The sequence below is a fragment of the Megascapheus bottae genome, chromosome 34 (assembly GCF_031878675.1).
Source record: "Megascapheus bottae isolate mThoBot1 chromosome 34, mThoBot2.hap1, whole genome shotgun sequence".
NCBI lineage: Eukaryota > Metazoa > Chordata > Mammalia > Rodentia > Geomyidae > Megascapheus > Megascapheus bottae.
In genome coordinates, this window is record NC_143542.1 from 5793136 (window position 1) to 5809443 (window position 16308).

A 16308-nucleotide genomic window follows, 5' to 3' on the forward strand; every position below is an offset into this window, starting at 1 on the left:
TCAGCCAAAAACAGGGCTGGAGGCTTGGCTCAAATAGTAGAGTTCCAATTCCAGCCCAGCAAGCAGAGCCTCTGCAAGCCTGAGGCCCGGGTGTGGGAAGGCTCAGGGAGGTGACATGCCCCTGGGGTCCCAGTGTAAGTGGTCCTGTACAAGGCACATTCGCTGGGCCCAGGGTGGAAATGAGGCACTCAGCCCCCCTTCCACTGTGCCCTTTGATCAGAGCCCTCCCCTCCCCCCCCCCCCCCCCCGCAGCCACTCAGCCATCACTCAGCACTTACCCTGCAGGGATGGACAGAGCTTCCCTGCCACTTCCTCTGCCCCTCTCCCATGCCTGCTTCCCCAAGGGCCATCTGGCTATGCCCTAGGAGGGGGGGTGACAGGAAGGGAGGACAATGGCAGGAAGCGGGGGTTATGGCCAGCTCCCTGCTAAACCCACAAGGCTCGTAAGGGGCTTCCTGGGTGGGGGCATCTGGGTAAGGACCAGGCCCCTGCCTCTGTCTGGGCCTCAGTTTGTCACCGGATGCTGAGGCCACAGGAATCCCTGCCCTACACACAACGCATGCTCCCCTCATTGGCTAAGCAATAGCTGGAAGACCCAGCTCACCCAGGCCACCCCGGGACGGGGCTGTTTGAACGACTCCCCCACCCCCACCCCAGGGGCTTCCCTGCCAGGGCTGGCTTCAGCCTGGGAGCCTCAGATCTCAGCCTCCTGAGTAGCTAGGATGACAGGTGTGAGCTGCCAGACTGTCTGTCCGTCCGTCCGTCTGTCTGTCCGTCTGTCTGTCTCTGTCTCTCGCTAGGGCTTGAACTCAGACTCATGCTTGTTTGGCCGGTGCTCTCTCGAGCCACACCTCTTAGCCCTGAAGCCTAGCTTTCTGCCGGTTATTTAGGAGCTGGAGTCTCCTGGACTTTTCCGTCCCGGCTGGGCGAGCCTCAAGCCTCCTGAGTAGCTAGGATTGCGAGCCTGAGCCACTGTGCTTTGCTCTTTTCTTATTACTACGGTTGCTATTGCTATTCTTTTCTTCTGAGTTGGCGTCTCCCTCTCCAGCCTCTTGAGCACTGGCGTTACAGGTGTGCATGCAATACTGGGGGCATAAAGTACACAAAGCAAGTGTGGGGTACACTGCGGGGCCGGAGTGCACAGGGGCCGGAGGGAGGCACTGCCAGCAACCCAGCTCTACTGAGCTTTGGGGGCGGCTGGCAGGAGGCTGGCGCAGTCCTCCTGACTTCTCCACCGTGGGGCTGAGGAGCTGAGCCCAGGCGCCTCCCGCCCCAGGGGCTGGGCAGAGACACCTGTGTCTTGGCAGCCATCAAACCAGCCTGTGCCTGCGGCTCCACGTTTCCCTGACAGTGGCTCCCGCCCACCAAGTACCCCCTCCAGCCCGCCTGCTCCCTCCCGCTCACCTGCCCCACCAGCCTCACCTGCTCCCTCCCGTTCACCTGCCCCCCCACCAGCCTCACCTGCTCCCTCCCGTTCACCTGCCCCCCCACCAGCCTCACCTGCTCCCTCCCGCTCACCTGCCCCTCCCCCAGCCTCACCTGCTCCCTCCCGCTCACCTGCCCCCCCCACCAGCCTCACCTGCTCCCTCCCGCTCACCTGCCCCTCCCCCAGCCTCACCTGCTCCCTCCCGCTCACCTGCCCCCCCCACCAGCCTCACCTGCTCCCTCACGCTCACCTGCCCCTCCCCCAGCCTCACCTGCTCCCTCCCGCTCACCTGCCTCCCCCCACCCCCCCTGCTTCCTCCCACTCACCCACCTGCCCCTCCCCCCAGCCAGCGCTCTCCCACACTGCCCTGTTCTGCTTGGCTGCCCCACAGGGATGGACAGCTTCTTTGTTACTTCCCTTTGGGCACAGGTGGAAAGTTCTAGGGCTAGGTGGCCCCTCCTCCACTCTTGCTTCCCCAAGTGCCATTTGGCTGTGTCCCAGGAGGGGGAGGCACAATGGCAGGAAGTGGGGGAGGGGCTGCCCACCTGGCCATTTCCCAGCTGGACCCACAGGCTCAGGCTCACTACAGAGCTTCCTGGGCGTGTGGGGGGTGAGGGGTAAGGCTGGCCTGCTGGGGGCAGCTCCTGCCCCTTCCTGGATCTCAGTTTACCTCCTGGTACAGAGGCCACAGGAGGAGGCCCTGCCCTGTGTGTAGTCTGGGAGGTGGGGCGGAGGTCTGGGCAGGAAAGTGCTTCCTGTCTGTCAGGTTGTGTTTACTTGTATCCACAGGCTATGGCTGGAGAGCTTCAGCTCAGAGCCTTGTCTGTGGGGCTGGGGGGCGGGGGCCGCCTGCCTGCCGAGAAACCCTGGTCCACATGGAGCCTCTCCTGTGTCCACACAGCGCCCGCGCCTGGAGCCCCACCCATAGGGAGAACGGGGCCTTTCCATCCATGCCATGGTCCACCCTGCACCTCTGTGTCCCCACAGGGCAGTCAGGGCCTGACCACCAGTCCTTCCTGTCCCTGTCTCCCCACCTGCCTTCTGCTGCCCAGCATCTTTGGAAAAGTCCTGTCTAGTGCCCACTCCCTCGCCAGGCTCTGGAGAGTCAAAGTGGATTCCTTCCTGAGAAGAAGGGTGTCTCCCCCACCCTGATTTCCCCAGGGCACCCTGCCCTGCCCAGCTCCTGGTCCTGTCTTCCCTCCCCAGTCTCTGGAGACTTTGTACCCAGCCTACCTTCACCTCCTATCTCTGTATCTCTGCAGAGTAAACACCATTTGCAGGGTCTAGTTGTGGCTTGCTTTCTCCCTCTTGGTTCTGGCTCCGTGGGCTCAGTCCCCAGAGGGGGAGAGGCTTTCCTGTCCCCTGCCCTAGCTGAGCCAAAGCACCACAAGCACACACCTGGATCCCAGCTACCCACGAGGCCGAGAGCTAAGGATCGCTCAAAGCCAGCCCAGGCAGGAAATTAACAAGGAAAAAACTGTAGTGGAGCTGTGGCTCAAGTGGAAAAAGCCAAGAGCCTCAAGTGAAAAGCTAAGAGTCAGCGCCAAGTTCCTGAGTCCCAATACTGGCATGAAGGTGTACACACGTGAGTCTGTACACACACACACAGAGTGGGTGACTCCAGGGCCATCTCCCCTGGAAGGTGGGGGACCCCAGAGCACCACCCCGGTTTCTTGTTTCCCCAGACAGCCTCCTCAATCAATACCAATGATAATGCCCAGGTAATTATGTTGATTGCCTTGGTGAATGTCACCAGGACAATTGTCCCCATGTTTTCTCTACCAGCTGCCCAGATGGACTTCCCCCTTCCCCCCACAGGTGTCCTGTCCTTTCCTCCCACCCGGGCTGGAAGGCAGGAGCCTGGGGGTGAGTGAGACCCCGGTGTGGTGTTTGGGCTGTCCTGCCCTCCCTGGGGGCTGAGCCCAGGAGCCTGGGGCGCTTGGTGACTCAGTGTCTGTCTCCAGGCTGACCTCAGCTTGGGCCTGGGGGCTGGGGGACAGTTTCCTCTGATACTAGCTGGTGACTCAGGGGCCCAGGGCTGGGGCCTTTCCATGACTGTTGGCCAGGGCTCAGGAATCCAGAGGAACTGGTCATGGGAGGGCCCAGAGGGCCCCAACCCCTCCCTCAGCCTCCGCCCTGCCAGCCATATAACCCGACACCACCGGAGCCTCCCATCAGATCAGCAGCCATCCAGGTGAGCTGGTGGGCCGGGAGCCACCGAGCCTCCAGGACTGCTAGCACTTGTTGCGGCCTGCACCTGCTTCCCGAGGGGCCAGCTGGAGGGGCGGTGGCGGCGTCTGGGACCCACACTTGAAGAGCTTTCTGTGGCCCCGGTGGGACTGTACAGCCTGCGGAGCGGGCTCCCCTGAGTCGGCCCCCCCCGACCCTGGACGCCGCCGAGCCATGGCTTCCATGGGCCTACAGATGCTGGGCGTCGCGCTGGCCGTGCTGGGCTGGCTGGGCGCCATCCTGAGCTGCGCGCTGCCCATGTGGCGCGTGACGGCCTTCATCGGCAGCAACATCGTGACGGCGCAGACGAGCTGGGAGGGGCTGTGGATGAACTGCGTGGTGCAGAGCACGGGGCAGATGCAGTGCAAGGTGTACGACTCGCTGCTGGCGCTGCCGCAGGACCTGCAGGCGGCCCGCGCGCTCATGGTCATCTGCATCATCGTGGCCGCGCTGGCCCTGCTGCTGGCCGTGGTGGGGGGCAAGTGCACCAACTGCGTGGAGGACGAGACCACCAAGGCCAAGATCATGATCGTGGCGGGCGTGGTGTTCCTGCTGGCCGGCCTTCTGGTCATTGTGCCCGTTTCCTGGACGGCGCACAACATCATCCGAGATTTCTACAACCCCTTGGTGGTGGCTGGGCAGAAGCGGGAGATGGGGGCGGCTCTGTACATCGGCTGGGCGGCCTCGGGGCTGCTGCTGCTTGGGGGGGCCCTGCTGTGCTGCAGCTGCCCGCCCCGCCAAGACAAGCCCTACTCTGCCAAGTACTCAGCCGCCCGCTCCGCCCCGGCCAGCAACTACGTGTGAGGCCGCCTGCCTCCCCTCACATCGAGTCGGCTTGGACTGATGAGCTCAGCAGCCACCTGGGACTCAAACCTCAAGACAGCCCCGGCCTGGGGCGCTGGCTGTGGAACCCTGGGACTGAGGCCCCGGACAGCGCCCAACGCCACCTCCCGCTCTCCGCCACAGATGGACGCTCACCCAGGTGGCAATTCCAGCTTTTTAATTTCTGCTGGAGTGACCTCGCCCGCCCTGAGCCTCGGGGTGCTGGGTGGATCTGAGCTCCAACGACAGCGGTGGCCCTTGCCTCACCTACCCACTGCCCTGGGAACAGAGCACAAGTGGGTGGACAGGTTTGAGGGAGTAGAAACTGGTCCGGGAAGTGCTGGCTAGCGCAGGGACAAGCAAAGCTGCCCTGCCCAGCTGCCCCACGGTCCACGCCTCTACCGAGGGGCCCCCTTGCCTTGAGACTGGCCTCCTAAATCCCCTTTGTCTCAAGAACACTGGGCCAGCGGAAGGTGGGGAGATGCTCTGTGCCCCCAGGGAATCTGAGGCCTTGCCCTGCCCTCTGTGTTCTTGTTCATTTCTATTTTGTAATTTAAGATCTGTTCATCACTTTAATTATTATTTTCTACAATAAATGGGATGTGTACACCAAGGCTTTGTGATTCTGAGCATGAGCTGGGCACGGCTGGATGAGGGAGGCCTAGGAGGGGCTATTGTGACGTGTGTGTGTGTGTGTGTGTGTGTGTGTGTGTGTGTGTGTGGTGTGTGTATTTGTCTGAGTGCCTGCACTAGGGCTTTAACTCAGGGCCAGGGCACTGTCCCTGAACTTCTTTTTGCTTGATCAAAGCTAATTCTCTATGACCTGAACCACAGCTCCACTTCTCGCCTTTTTGGTCGTTTAGAGGAGACTTTCCTGTCCAGGCTGGCTTCAAACTGTGATCTGCGGGTCTCCGCCTCCTGAATCACTGGGATGACAGGCGCGCGAGGCACCAGTTCTGGCTTTCAGAACTTTTCTTGACTCAAACCTAGGGCCTGCTGGGCACGAGCATCTTAACTACGCGGGAAGCCGAGATCTGAGGATGTGGTCCAACGCCAGCCCAGGCACATGAGACTCTTGTCGCTCATTAACCGCCTGAAAATCAGAAGTGTTGCTGTGGCTCAAGTCGCAGAGAATTAGCCTTGAGCTGAAGAACTCAGGGACAATACGCAGGGCCAAAGTTCAAGCCCGACTGATAAAAACCAATGACAAGTCAGACAGCAGGCTTTCATTCTCAGTCTGAGGTGAGGACTCAAGTCCTTAGGTGCCCACTTTACTTGCTGGCTAGCCCTTTACCAACTCAACCATGTCTCTCACCAGATAGCACATGCGGCCCTCTACCTATCCACCTGGGTGCAGGTTTCTCTTGTGGCTGTGCCCACAGGGACCACATTCCTTCCCTCCAGGGTGGGAGCTCAGGTAGAGGTGGAGCTGCCTGAGGATTCAGTTTCAGTACTTTTGTTAGGGATTTGGTGCCTACGCGTGCCCATGAGTGTGTCTCACACACAACATGTTATCTATTTGCCAGTCCTGGGGCTTGAACTCTGGGCCTGAGCACCGTCCCAGAGCTTCTTCTGCTCAAGGCCAGCACTCTACCCCTTGAATCACAGCATCACTTTCCAGTCTTCTGGATAAGAATCTCACAGACTGTACTGCCAGGGCTGGTTTAAATCGAGATCCTCAGATCTCAGCCCCTGAGTAGCCAGGATTACCAGTGTGAACCATGCTGTTTGCTTTTTTTTTTTTTTGCCAGTCCTGGGCTTGAGCTCAGGGCCTAAGCACTGTCCTTGGACTTTCTCAAGGTTAGAAGCTCTTCCACTTAGCCTCAGCACCATTTCCGGATTTTTTTCTACGTATGTGGTACCGAGGAATTGAACCCGGGTCTTCGTGCATGCTAGGCAAGCACTCTGCCACTAGGCCAAACTCCCCGCCCCTGTGTTTTTTTTTTTTTTTAAAGACAGATTCTCCCAATGTAACCCAAGGTTTGCTTCCAACTCACAACCTTAGTGCCTCTGCCTCCTCCTCTGCAGGCCCTGATGTCACAACAGCTAAAACTCCATGTCTCTTAAGGCCAGTCACCTTGGCTATGAGGTCCAACCTGGGGCTACTCTCGCCATATTTGGCCACCAGTAAAACTCTCTGGGGTGGGCACAGTGGCTCATACCTGCCATCCAAGCCACTCAAGTAGCTGAGATGTGAGGATGCTGGTTTGAAGCCAGCCTAGGCAGGAAAGTCCATGCAACTCTTATCACCATTAATCAGCAACATGCCTGAAGTGACTCAAGTGCAGGGCTAGCGCCTGTATTTAGTAGGGCTCGGGGATGTGTTTAGTAGGGGGAGCCTCTTCCAGGGATGGGCTAGCCTGGGGGAGGGCCAGGTGGAGGGTCAGAGGTCACCAGGTGGTGGGGCCTTCCGGTACAGGTAGATGATGCCAGAGATGAAGCCATCCTGGGCCAGGGTTCCAGGAGCCACCTCCTGCTCGGAAGTGGCCAGCTCCCAGCGGTCCACCGGCTGGGCTGCCAGGCGTTTCCACGCCCCAGCCTGCTCCAGCTGGTCCAGGGAGGCCTCCAGCGCCTCCTTGTAGGGAAGGTTGGACAGGTTGGTCCTCGTGGTCAGGCCCACCAGTCCACCTGGAGGGGTGGGAGGCACAGGGGAGCAGAGGGAGTTCCAGGCCCAGCTCTGCCAGGGAGGGCTGTCCCTTCCCACTCCCTTGCTCACCCACCTTCACCCTCCCTGTCCCTCCCTTTGGTTTCTTCAGCTGATCAACTACTACACACCCTTCACCCCCTACACACGCTCTACACACCGAGCATTTCTTGCCCTTTCTCTAGCCCAGGCGAGCCTCGAACACTTGATGCTCTGCCTCAGCTTCTCAAATACTGCATTCCAGGTGCACCCCACCACGGCTGGCTACCCTGGGAGTTCTAGACCTGTTCCCTGTGGGGGGCTGGCTTATGGCTCGTGCATCTGCTGGAGGTCAGGGCTCCATCTCCATCAGTGCACAGGAAAGAAGCCCAAGGGCTCTGGACCTGGGGCCAGAGACCCTGTGTGTCTCCAAGACTCCATTTCCCCATCTCATGCGGGCAGGGCTCTGGTTGGCTGAGAGGCCTGTCAGTCACAGGCTGGGGCTGGGACCTGCAGACATTTCTATCCTTTTTGAGCCACAGGCCGGCAGGCTGACTGGGCCTTTAACGACCTCCTGGAAGGCCAGGCTTGTCCACACTGCGCCCCTGCCCGAGCAGAGAGCTACTGAGAGCCTGCTTTTCTTGGCTAGGTGGATGAAGTAAGAGCAGGATAAAAGTGGGCACTCAGCCCCACCAGGCATGCTTCGCTCTGAGCCCTTCTCTCTGGCAGCCTCTTAGCAATCACCTTGGGCTCTAAGGACAACAAACATCAAGTGACAAAAGGCAAATTATCCCCAAAGAGAACAGCCTAGCGCTCTGGAATCATCCTGCCAGCGCACACTGACCGGCTCCTTCTTGTTCCCTCAAGTTTTAACAACGTTCCTGGAGCCCCTCCAGATACCCAGCCTGAGCCTGTGGTCACCCTGGTCAGGCGAGGGCCTGGGGGCAGGGCTGTGACAAGGGCGTCTGCCTGTCTCCTCCAGCCCCAGTTCTTTCACCTAAAGCTCAGGGAGCGCCCTGAGGATGGTCGGTGGTGTATTCAAATGCTGTCTGCTAATTCTCTGCCTTTTGTCCCCCTCCCCTCTCCCCATCAGTCCTGGACTTGAACTCAGGGCCTGGGCACTGTCCTTGGACACTTTTTTCTCAAGGTTAGTGTTCTGCCACCTGAGCCACAGCACCACTTCTGGCTTTTTCTGCGCATGTGGTACCAAGGAATCGAACTCAGGGCTTCATGCATGCTAGGCAAGCCCTCTACCACTAGGCTACACTCTGGGCCCGTCCCTGAGCTCTTCTGCTAGTGTTGTACCCCAGCTCCACTTTTGGCTTTTTTGCTGGTTCATGGGCTCCCATTTCAAACTCAGGAGAGCAAATCCTCGAGGCCACCCCTGTGTTAGTGCAGAGCTGGAAGACAAGGGCGTTGAAGGGAAGGAATCTCTAATTCCTGGAGCAGTACCAGCTGAAACAAAGGCCTGGGGACATGATTCACCCAACTGTCACCATTGTTCTCTGGGAAGGGACCCAGGGATGAGAGAGGAGACAAAGATGGCAGAGAGGGCGCAGCTGGCACAGACAAAGACCAAGTCCCTGTTGCACTGGTGGTGCGTGGGGAGGAGGCCTGGGCTGGCAGCTGGGCTGGGTGACCCCTGGCCTGCAGATGCAGGGAGAAGGGGAGGGGGAGGGGCAGGCCATGCCTCACCTGGCTTGGTGACCCGAAGGAGCTCAGGTATCACGGTGCAGGGTACTTGGCCATGGCTGAGGGCGCCCACTATGAGCACAGCATCAAAGGTCCCTGGGGTTGGAGGGGAGGGCGGGTGTGGCCTCAGACCACCGTAGGGGCTCGGGCCCCAGCCCCGTTGTGATCCCCGAGGAGGGGCAAGCCTGTGCCGAGTCTCTGCAGGACAAGGGTGTGGAGGAGGAGACCCAGGCTCCTGTATGAAGCTGGAGGGGGGCGGGAGAGGGTCTCACAGAAGTAGGGGGAGGGGTGGGCTGAGAAGAGGTTCTCCATTTTTGTGCTGCTGCTGGGCCTTGAACTCAGGGCCTGGGCGCTGTCCCTAAGCGCTTCAGCTCAGGGCTACCACCCTATCTCAGGTTCAGCCCCACTTTCCATTTTCTAGTGATTAATTGGAGATGAGTCTCACGTTCTTTAGTGACCAGGCTGGCTTTGAACTGAGATCCTCAGATCTCAGCCTTCTGAGTAGTAGATTACAGGCGTGAGCCACTGCGTCGGGCTCCTTGGACACTTTTTGCTCAAGGATAGCACTCTTCCACTTGAGCCACAGCGCCACTTGCAGCTTATTCTGTGGATGTGATTCCGGGGAATTGAACTCAGAACTTCCTGCATGCTAAGCGAGTATGTGACCACAAGGCCATGCTCCTGGCCCCAGGGGGGCTCTCTTCTGTGACAGTGAGAGTGGCTTTGGGGTGTTGGGTGGGTAGGGAAGTACCTTCAGGGCTGGGCAGTTGCTCAAGGCCCAGGGTGCAGAGGCTGAGCTTCTGGTAGAGGCCACGGGCTTGGGCCTGCTTGAGCATCTCTGGACTGCCATCCACTCCATGCAGCTGGAGGAAGCCCCGGGCCTGAAGCTGGGGAGAGGGGGACAGAGTGCTGGCCCTGCCCTGCCACCAGCAGCTGGGGCCCTGCACCCTGGGAGGGCAATGAACTTGGAGGCAAGAGGCAGAGAGATGGGTCAGGGATGGGAGAACAGGTGGTCAGTGTGGGGTGCTGGAGGAGGAGAGGCAGGGGATCGAGGGAGGCCTCACCTCAGAAGCCACCAGGCCAGTGCCACAGGCCACGTCCAGGATCAGGGACTCAGGGGCCAGGTCCGGACAAGTGTTTATGAGACAGTCCACTGCAAGGCGGGGGGCTCGGTACTGCAGGGTGGCCACGTCCTGGGGGGACAGAGTGCTGAGCACCACCCGTCCCAGCGTGTGGGGGGAGTCGGGGTGCTAATGGAGGTGGTCAGGATGGGAGTCCACGAGCTAACCGGGAGACTCAGGTTCTGGTGGCTTCTAACACTGCGGGGTCATCTTGTTGGGGACAGACCACAGCCCAGGAGCTCAGCCTCTCGGCCCCCCCAAGGGGTGAGTCAGCAGCTCAGGGACGACACCAGGCAGACTCCTCCAGGCAGACAGTCCAGGCAGGCTCAGGACAGGGAGGGGGTGCAGGCCCGGCAGAGGTGGAGGGCGGGTCGGAGGTCAGGAGGCTGACCAGGCCTGGCAGGGACCCGCGGTTACCTGGTCGTAGAGCGGAGCCCAGCGGTCATAGAAGCGGAGTTTCTGGGCCGGGTCAGTGAGGCTGTGCGCGGCGTCCACCCTGGCCTGCACCTCCTCCGGGGCCAGCCTCGGGGTCACGGCTTCTCCGGGCATCCCGGGGCCGCAGGACTGCGACATCTCTCCCTCCTGCCCCTCTCCCAACACCCCGGCCGGGCGGGGACACGCGCGAGGGCCCCGGGTGACGGGCAGGCCGCGAACTCACGGCCGACCCTAAGCGTCTGGATCCCGAGCCGGAAGTGGGGGCGGGGCCGTGCCCGCCCCCAGCTCCCTCGACGGTGATTGGGTATCGGCTGAGTCAAAGCAGCCAATAAGAAGAGAGCAGGGCCGCCCGCCCCCCAGCACCAGCCAATGAGCGCCCGGCTCGAGCGTCGGCCGGGTGGTGAGCAGGTTGGAGCGGGAGCTGGGCTTGGGCTGGCGCGGCTCCTCCTAACTTGGCCGCGTGCGGTGCGGAGCGAGCATTTTATTGCACATTTTCTGCCCTTCTCACTGAGGTCCGAGGCTGGCGGTTCGAAGCCAGGCCGGGAAGGAAAGCCCAGGGGGCGAGGACCAGGCCACCCCGGGGGAGCCTCCCGGAGCCGGGGCCCCGCGCGGCCTCCGGGCCTCCTGCCCATCCTGACGCCCGGCGGAGGCTGGGCCCGGCGGAGGCTGGGTCCGGGGGAGGCTGGGTCCGGGGGAGGCTGGGTCCGGGGGAGGCTGGGCCTGGCGGAGGCTCGGTCCGGGGGAGGCTCGGTCCGGGGGAGGCTGGGTCCGGGGGAGGCTGGGCCTGGCGGAGGCTCGGTCCGGGGGAGGCTGGGCCTGGCGGAGGCTCGGTCGGGGGGAGGCTGGGGCCGGTGGAGGCTGGGCCCCGGGGAGGCTGGGCCCGGCGGAGGCTGGGGCCGGTGGAGGCTCGGCCCTTCCCCACGTTTCGCTCTTGATCTGGCTTCTTGGAGCCAGTGGCCCGGCCCGGTCCATGGAACCCCGCAGTGGGGGACCGGGGTGGGCAGCTGCGCCCGGCTGGCCTTCGCTCGTCGCCCTTTTCACTTCCTGCACGAGCGTCCCGAGCACCGCGGGGTTCGTCGGTGGGTGTGAGGACGCCATCGCTGGGCCCCGCCCGGCCCGCCGAGGCCGGCTCCCTCCTCCGGGCCACGTGCCGGCGAGGATCGCCGCGAGGGGTGTGCGGGGAGCTCGGCCCGCGTTCCAGCGTCAGGACCGGGCGGGGGAGGGGAGGGGGCGGCGCGGGGCGGCGGGGCGACCGCGGCAGTCCTTTGCCTGCCCGGGAACCAGCCGCGAGCCCGGTTGGGCGGGGAGGTTGGAGAGGCTCGATCTCGCCCTGCGCGGGGACGAGTGTGGAGACGTCACCGGGTCACGCCCACCTCCCTGCGCAACGCGTGGGGGAGAAAATAACGCAGCGAGCACGCGGCGATCATGTCTGTGTTCTCGTGGAAATTAAAAACGAGACAGCACCGGGGGAAGATTAGCACTGAAGCGACCTTTTAACCTGGGAGCGGGCAACAAAGGAGGGCGGTGGGGCGGCCACGTCTCCCGATTCCACCCCGGCCCGCGGCGGCGCGAGCGCCTGCTGCCACCTGCTGGCTGCGCCGCGCACTGGGGAGGGGGAGAGTGAGTGAGTGTGTGAGTGTCAGTGTGTGTGTCAATGTGTGTGAGTGCGTGAGTGTGTCCGTGAGTGTGTCAGTGTGTGAGTGTCAGTGTGAGTGAGTGTGTCAATGGGTGAGTGTCAATGAGTGAGTGTCAGTGTGTGAGAGTGTCAGTGTCAGTGAGTGTCAGTGTGTGTGTGAGTGTGTGTGTTAGCACTGGGACTGAACTTGGGGCCTGGATACCATTCCTTAGCTCCTATTCAGCTTGCAACACTCACCCCAGGCAGAACTTGTGTACGTCCCAGGGCCCTGTGAATGCTGGAACAATGGGGGTGGAGAGGAGGTAGGGCTGAGGATGGAGCGGGTGCCTCCCGCCCTGCTCTGCCCCGCCCCACTGCACCCCACCCTGGCTCGAAATTAGTGGGTGAGCTGAGACACCTGGAGGAGATGAAAGGCACTTTGATCTTTCAGGGCAGGTGCCAGGTGCCAGTGCCCAGGCTGCAGGCTGCACCGGTGCCTGCTTGTGCGTGTGTAAGGGCAGAGGTGGCATCCACTCCCTCTCACAGCCCGGGAAACACGGTTATCCGAGCTCCAGCTTCTAGAAGTCCGAGTCAGATCCTTATCTGTAGTTCTAGCAAATTCTCTGAGGTGCTGCAGAGGTAACTGAGCCGTCACTCTCTTTTCCCCACAATCTGCTCTCCCCAGCGTACCTGGCAGTCTATGTGGGCAGTCTCTCTTCCCTCCCTCTCTAACCAATTCCCACAATCCACTGAATGTGGGGTGTGCGCCCTGACCCCCGGCACTCTGCAGGCAGAGGCAGGGGCATCACTAACTGGAGGCCATCTGGGCTAGAAAGTGAGACTTTTGTCATTTTTTGGTGTGTATGTGTGGGGTGGGGGTATGCACACTCACTGTGTCTGGGGCTTGAGCTCAGGGCCCGGGTGCTGTCTCTGTGCCTCTGGTAGAGGCTGGTTCCTCTACCACTTAAGCCACAGCTCCATTTCTAGGCTTTTGGCAGTTCACTGGAGATGAGTGTCAAGGAGCCAGGCGCTGGTGGCTTACCCCCATAATTCTAGCTACTCAGAAGGCTGAGATCTGAGAATTCAGCTGGGGCACAAAACTCCATGAGACTCTTATCTTCCATAAACTACTCAAAAAACCTGGAAGTGGCACTGTATCTCAAGTGGTAGAGCATGAAGAGGCTCAGGGACAGTGCCCAGTTCCTGAGTTCGAGCCCTGCAGCTAAGAGTCAAGGACTTTCCTTCTCAGGCTGCTTTGAACCGGGATCCTCCTATCTCAACCTCTTGATGAGCTAGGCTTATGGGCCTGAGGCCCTGGTGCCAGTATAAAACTGTTAAACAAAACCAAAACAAATAAAAAATAATCCCAAACTAACAGCAAACTACAGCACCTGCACACTCAGAGAAGGAAATCATAGCATCACCCGGCCTGTGGCTGGGACACAGGGTTGGGAAAGGCCATCTCCAGGTTTGCATGGACACAGTTCTGCCTCCCTTCACACACTTCTTCCCCCGTGGTTCTGGAGGCAAAGGTCTGTTTGCCTGGCCTTTGCTACCTTGGCTGTGTGTGTGTGTGTGTGTGTGTGTGTGTGTGTGTTGTGACTAGGGTTTGAATGCAGGGTTTTTGGCTTGTCTCTGTGTGTGATTAGGGTTTGAACACAGGGTCTTAGGGTTGCTAGGCAAGCACTCTATTCCTTGAACCCCTGTCCCTAGTATTTGTCCTTATATTTTTCGGTTAAATTTTAACTTTGCCCAGAGCTGGCCTGGGACCATGATCCTCTTATCTCCTCCTTGAGTAGCCGACACCGCAGGCACGTGCCACCTTGCCCAGCTTGTTTTTGAGACATTGCTCTTTTTTTTTTTTTTTTTGGCCTGGACTGGCATTTAACTGTGATCTCCCCAGCTCTTCCTCCTGAGATATAGCTGGGAAAACAGGTGTGTGCTACCATGCCTGGATAACCACTCCTTCATGCACTTGTTGAATGTGAAGACTTTATTCCCAGAGGCCAGGTGCTCCTTCCCTGGCCACACTGGCCCAGCCAACAAGTGGGTTGGGATCCCACAGGGAAAGGGGGGTCATCTCTTGTGGCAACTGGGTCCCCATGGTAACAGGCCTTCCTCCTTGTGACATCTCTGAGGTCACCCTGCCTTTCTCAGCTGGAAGAGCCAGGGGAGGCCAGACATGGAGGCCAGCCCTCCACTCAGATCCAGCCTCCTGGGGGTTCTGCTGCAGGTTGGGCGGCTCTCAGCTCTGGTGAGTTGGGGATGCAGGATTGGGCAGCTTCTCCCAGCCACCGCAGCAAGGGCACACAGGCCTGGGGGGAAGGGTCTGGAAGAACTGCTCCCCAAGTCACCTGCCCAGGCCCCATTGTCACCTTGCCCCTGGCTCTCCTGAGATACAAAGGTGATCTTCAGCCATCAGCCTCCTGAGTAGCGAAGAGGACAACTGTGATCCTCAGCTGGGCAAGGTGGCTCACGCCTGTCATCCAAGCTTCTCCAGAGGCTGAGGCCTGAAGATCACAGTTCAAAGCCAGCCCTGGCAGAAGTCATGAGACTCTTACCTCCAATTAACCACCAGAAGACTGGAAGTGGCGCTGTGGCTCCAGGGGTAGAGCGCTAGTCTTGAGCATGAAAGCTCAGGGACAGGCCCCGAGTTCAAGGTCCAAAACACGCATGCGCGCACACACGATCCTGAAGCCTCCACCCTCCTGTGTAGCTGGGGTTACAGGTGTGACCATGGCACCTCCCTGTGGAGGAGGTTGGCTCTGGGTGGCGCTGGGTGACCCCGTGGTGTCCCCCCCCCCCCCCGCAGCTGGTCCGGAACCGCGTGCATCTGTACAACTTCCTGCTGGTGAAGATCGGCCTCTTCCGGGGCTGGGTGTTGGGGCTGGCGCAGGAGGCCCGAGGCTCCTGCAGCACCCAGGCCTACCTGTCCCCTGACGCCGACGCCTGCTCCCTGGGCCAGGCTCTGCGAGCCGGCCTGACTCTGCTCTGGGTTCCCGTGTGGCTGTCGCTGTGGTGGCTTCGGCTGCTATGGGTATCGGGGATGGGCTGTGTGGGGACCCTGGGCCTCGGCCTGCAGCGCCTAGGCGCCTGCGAGTGGCCGGGTCTGCCGGTGGTCACGTGGAGGGAGCTGCTCCTCACCTGCCTGCACAGCCTCATGCTGGTGGCCTTGCTGCTGCTGCTGCTGCCCTGGAGACTGTTCCAGAAGGTGAAGCGCCTCGGCCTGGCCTGGCTGCCGGGACAGGTGGGTCTGGGTCCGGGAACGGCCTGGAGGAGGCGGGCGTGGCCAGGAAAGGGCGTGGCCACTGAGGGCGTGGCCATGGTGGGCGGGATTCCTGGGGAAAGCCGCGAGGGGGCGTAGGAGTTGGGTGGGCCGGACCAAGATAGGCGTGGCCAGGAGGGGCGTGGTCCCGAAGGGCGGGGCCAGGGCAGAGGTGGGGCGGGTGGGGCGTGGTCAAGATGGGCGTGGTCGGGTCACGAAGGGCGGGGCCAGGGCAGAGGTGGGGCAGGCGGGCGTGGTCAAGATGGGCGTGGCCAGGTCCCGAAGGACGGGGCGTGGTCGAGATGGGCGTGGTCGGGTCCCGAAGGGCGTGGCCAGGGCAGAGGTGGGACGGGCGGGGCGGGGCGGGGCGGGGCGGCTGGGGGTCGCTCTGGTCTCAGCGCGCCCCGCTTCGCCCGCCCAGGACCTGCCGTGGGAGCCCCTGGGGCGGATGCAGCTGCTGTACTGGTGGGCGGAGCACGGGGCGGCGCTGGCCTCGTGGCACCTGGCCTACCTCATCACCTGGACCACCTGCCTGGCCTCCCATCTGCTCCAGGCCGCCTTTGAACACACGGCCCAGCTGGCCCAGGACGCCGACCCCCCGGAGGCCGCGGGGCCCTCGCTGGAGCCCCCCCTGCCCGAGGCCTCCGCCCCCACGGCCGAGCCCAGCCTGCCAGAGCCCCCAGGTCCTGGGGAATAAACGCGCCCACATCCGTCTGAGGTGGTCCGCCCTGGCTGCGGGGCCCCAGGCCATGGCGTGGGGAGGGGGCCGGCTGGGCTGGGGCCTCTGACGGGGTCAGACAGCCGCCCATCGCCTCGCAGCTGGCATCTGGATGGCATTAGCCCCGTTTCTAGATGAGTTGACCCATGCCAGGGCCCCAGAACCAAGCTGAGGGCAGAGCCAGCGCTTTGGTCTTGGCCAGTCCTACCGTGTGTGCGCTCCTTCCTGTCCCTCTTGCCCAGGCCCCTTGGTCCTCAGGTCTTTAGGGGACATTGCAGTTACAGACCGGGACCTCAGGGTGGCACCAGGGCCTCATAGTTAGAGAGGATGAACCCTCTTCAAGAAGGTACTTCTAAGCAAGT

At 61.4% G+C, this 16308-nt stretch overlaps 3 protein-coding genes across 3 annotated transcripts; 2 read left to right on the forward strand and 1 right to left on the reverse strand.

Annotated features, from left to right (window-relative positions):
- Nucleotides 1-3615: 3615 nt before the first annotated feature.
- On the forward strand, nucleotides 3616-5246 carry Cldn4 (claudin 4). Its single transcript, XM_090324384.1, has one exon. It carries the CDS (start codon nucleotides 3830-3832, stop codon nucleotides 4457-4459), a length of 630 nt encoding a protein of 209 aa, XP_090180510.1. The 5' UTR covers nucleotides 3616-3829; the 3' UTR covers nucleotides 4460-5246.
- A 1167-nt stretch (nucleotides 5247-6413) lies between these two features.
- On the reverse strand, nucleotides 6414-10588 carry Mettl27 (methyltransferase like 27). Its single transcript, XM_090324033.1, has 5 exons — nucleotides 10331-10588; nucleotides 9857-9985; nucleotides 9544-9679; nucleotides 8796-8888; nucleotides 6414-7105 (listed from the first exon to the last, which is right to left on the reverse strand). The coding sequence occupies exons 1-5, from the start codon at nucleotides 10484-10486 to the stop codon at nucleotides 6861-6863; spliced, it is 759 nt and encodes a 252-aa protein (XP_090180159.1). The 5' UTR covers nucleotides 10487-10588; the 3' UTR covers nucleotides 6414-6860.
- Nucleotides 10589-14118: 3530 nt separating this feature from the next.
- Tmem270 (transmembrane protein 270) lies at nucleotides 14119-15942 on the forward strand. The gene is made up of 3 exons (XM_090324099.1): nucleotides 14119-14217; nucleotides 14776-15210; nucleotides 15650-15942. The coding sequence occupies exons 1-3, from the start codon at nucleotides 14146-14148 to the stop codon at nucleotides 15923-15925; spliced, it is 783 nt and encodes a 260-aa protein (XP_090180225.1). The 5' UTR covers nucleotides 14119-14145; the 3' UTR covers nucleotides 15926-15942.
- Nucleotides 15943-16308: the final 366 nt, after the last annotated feature.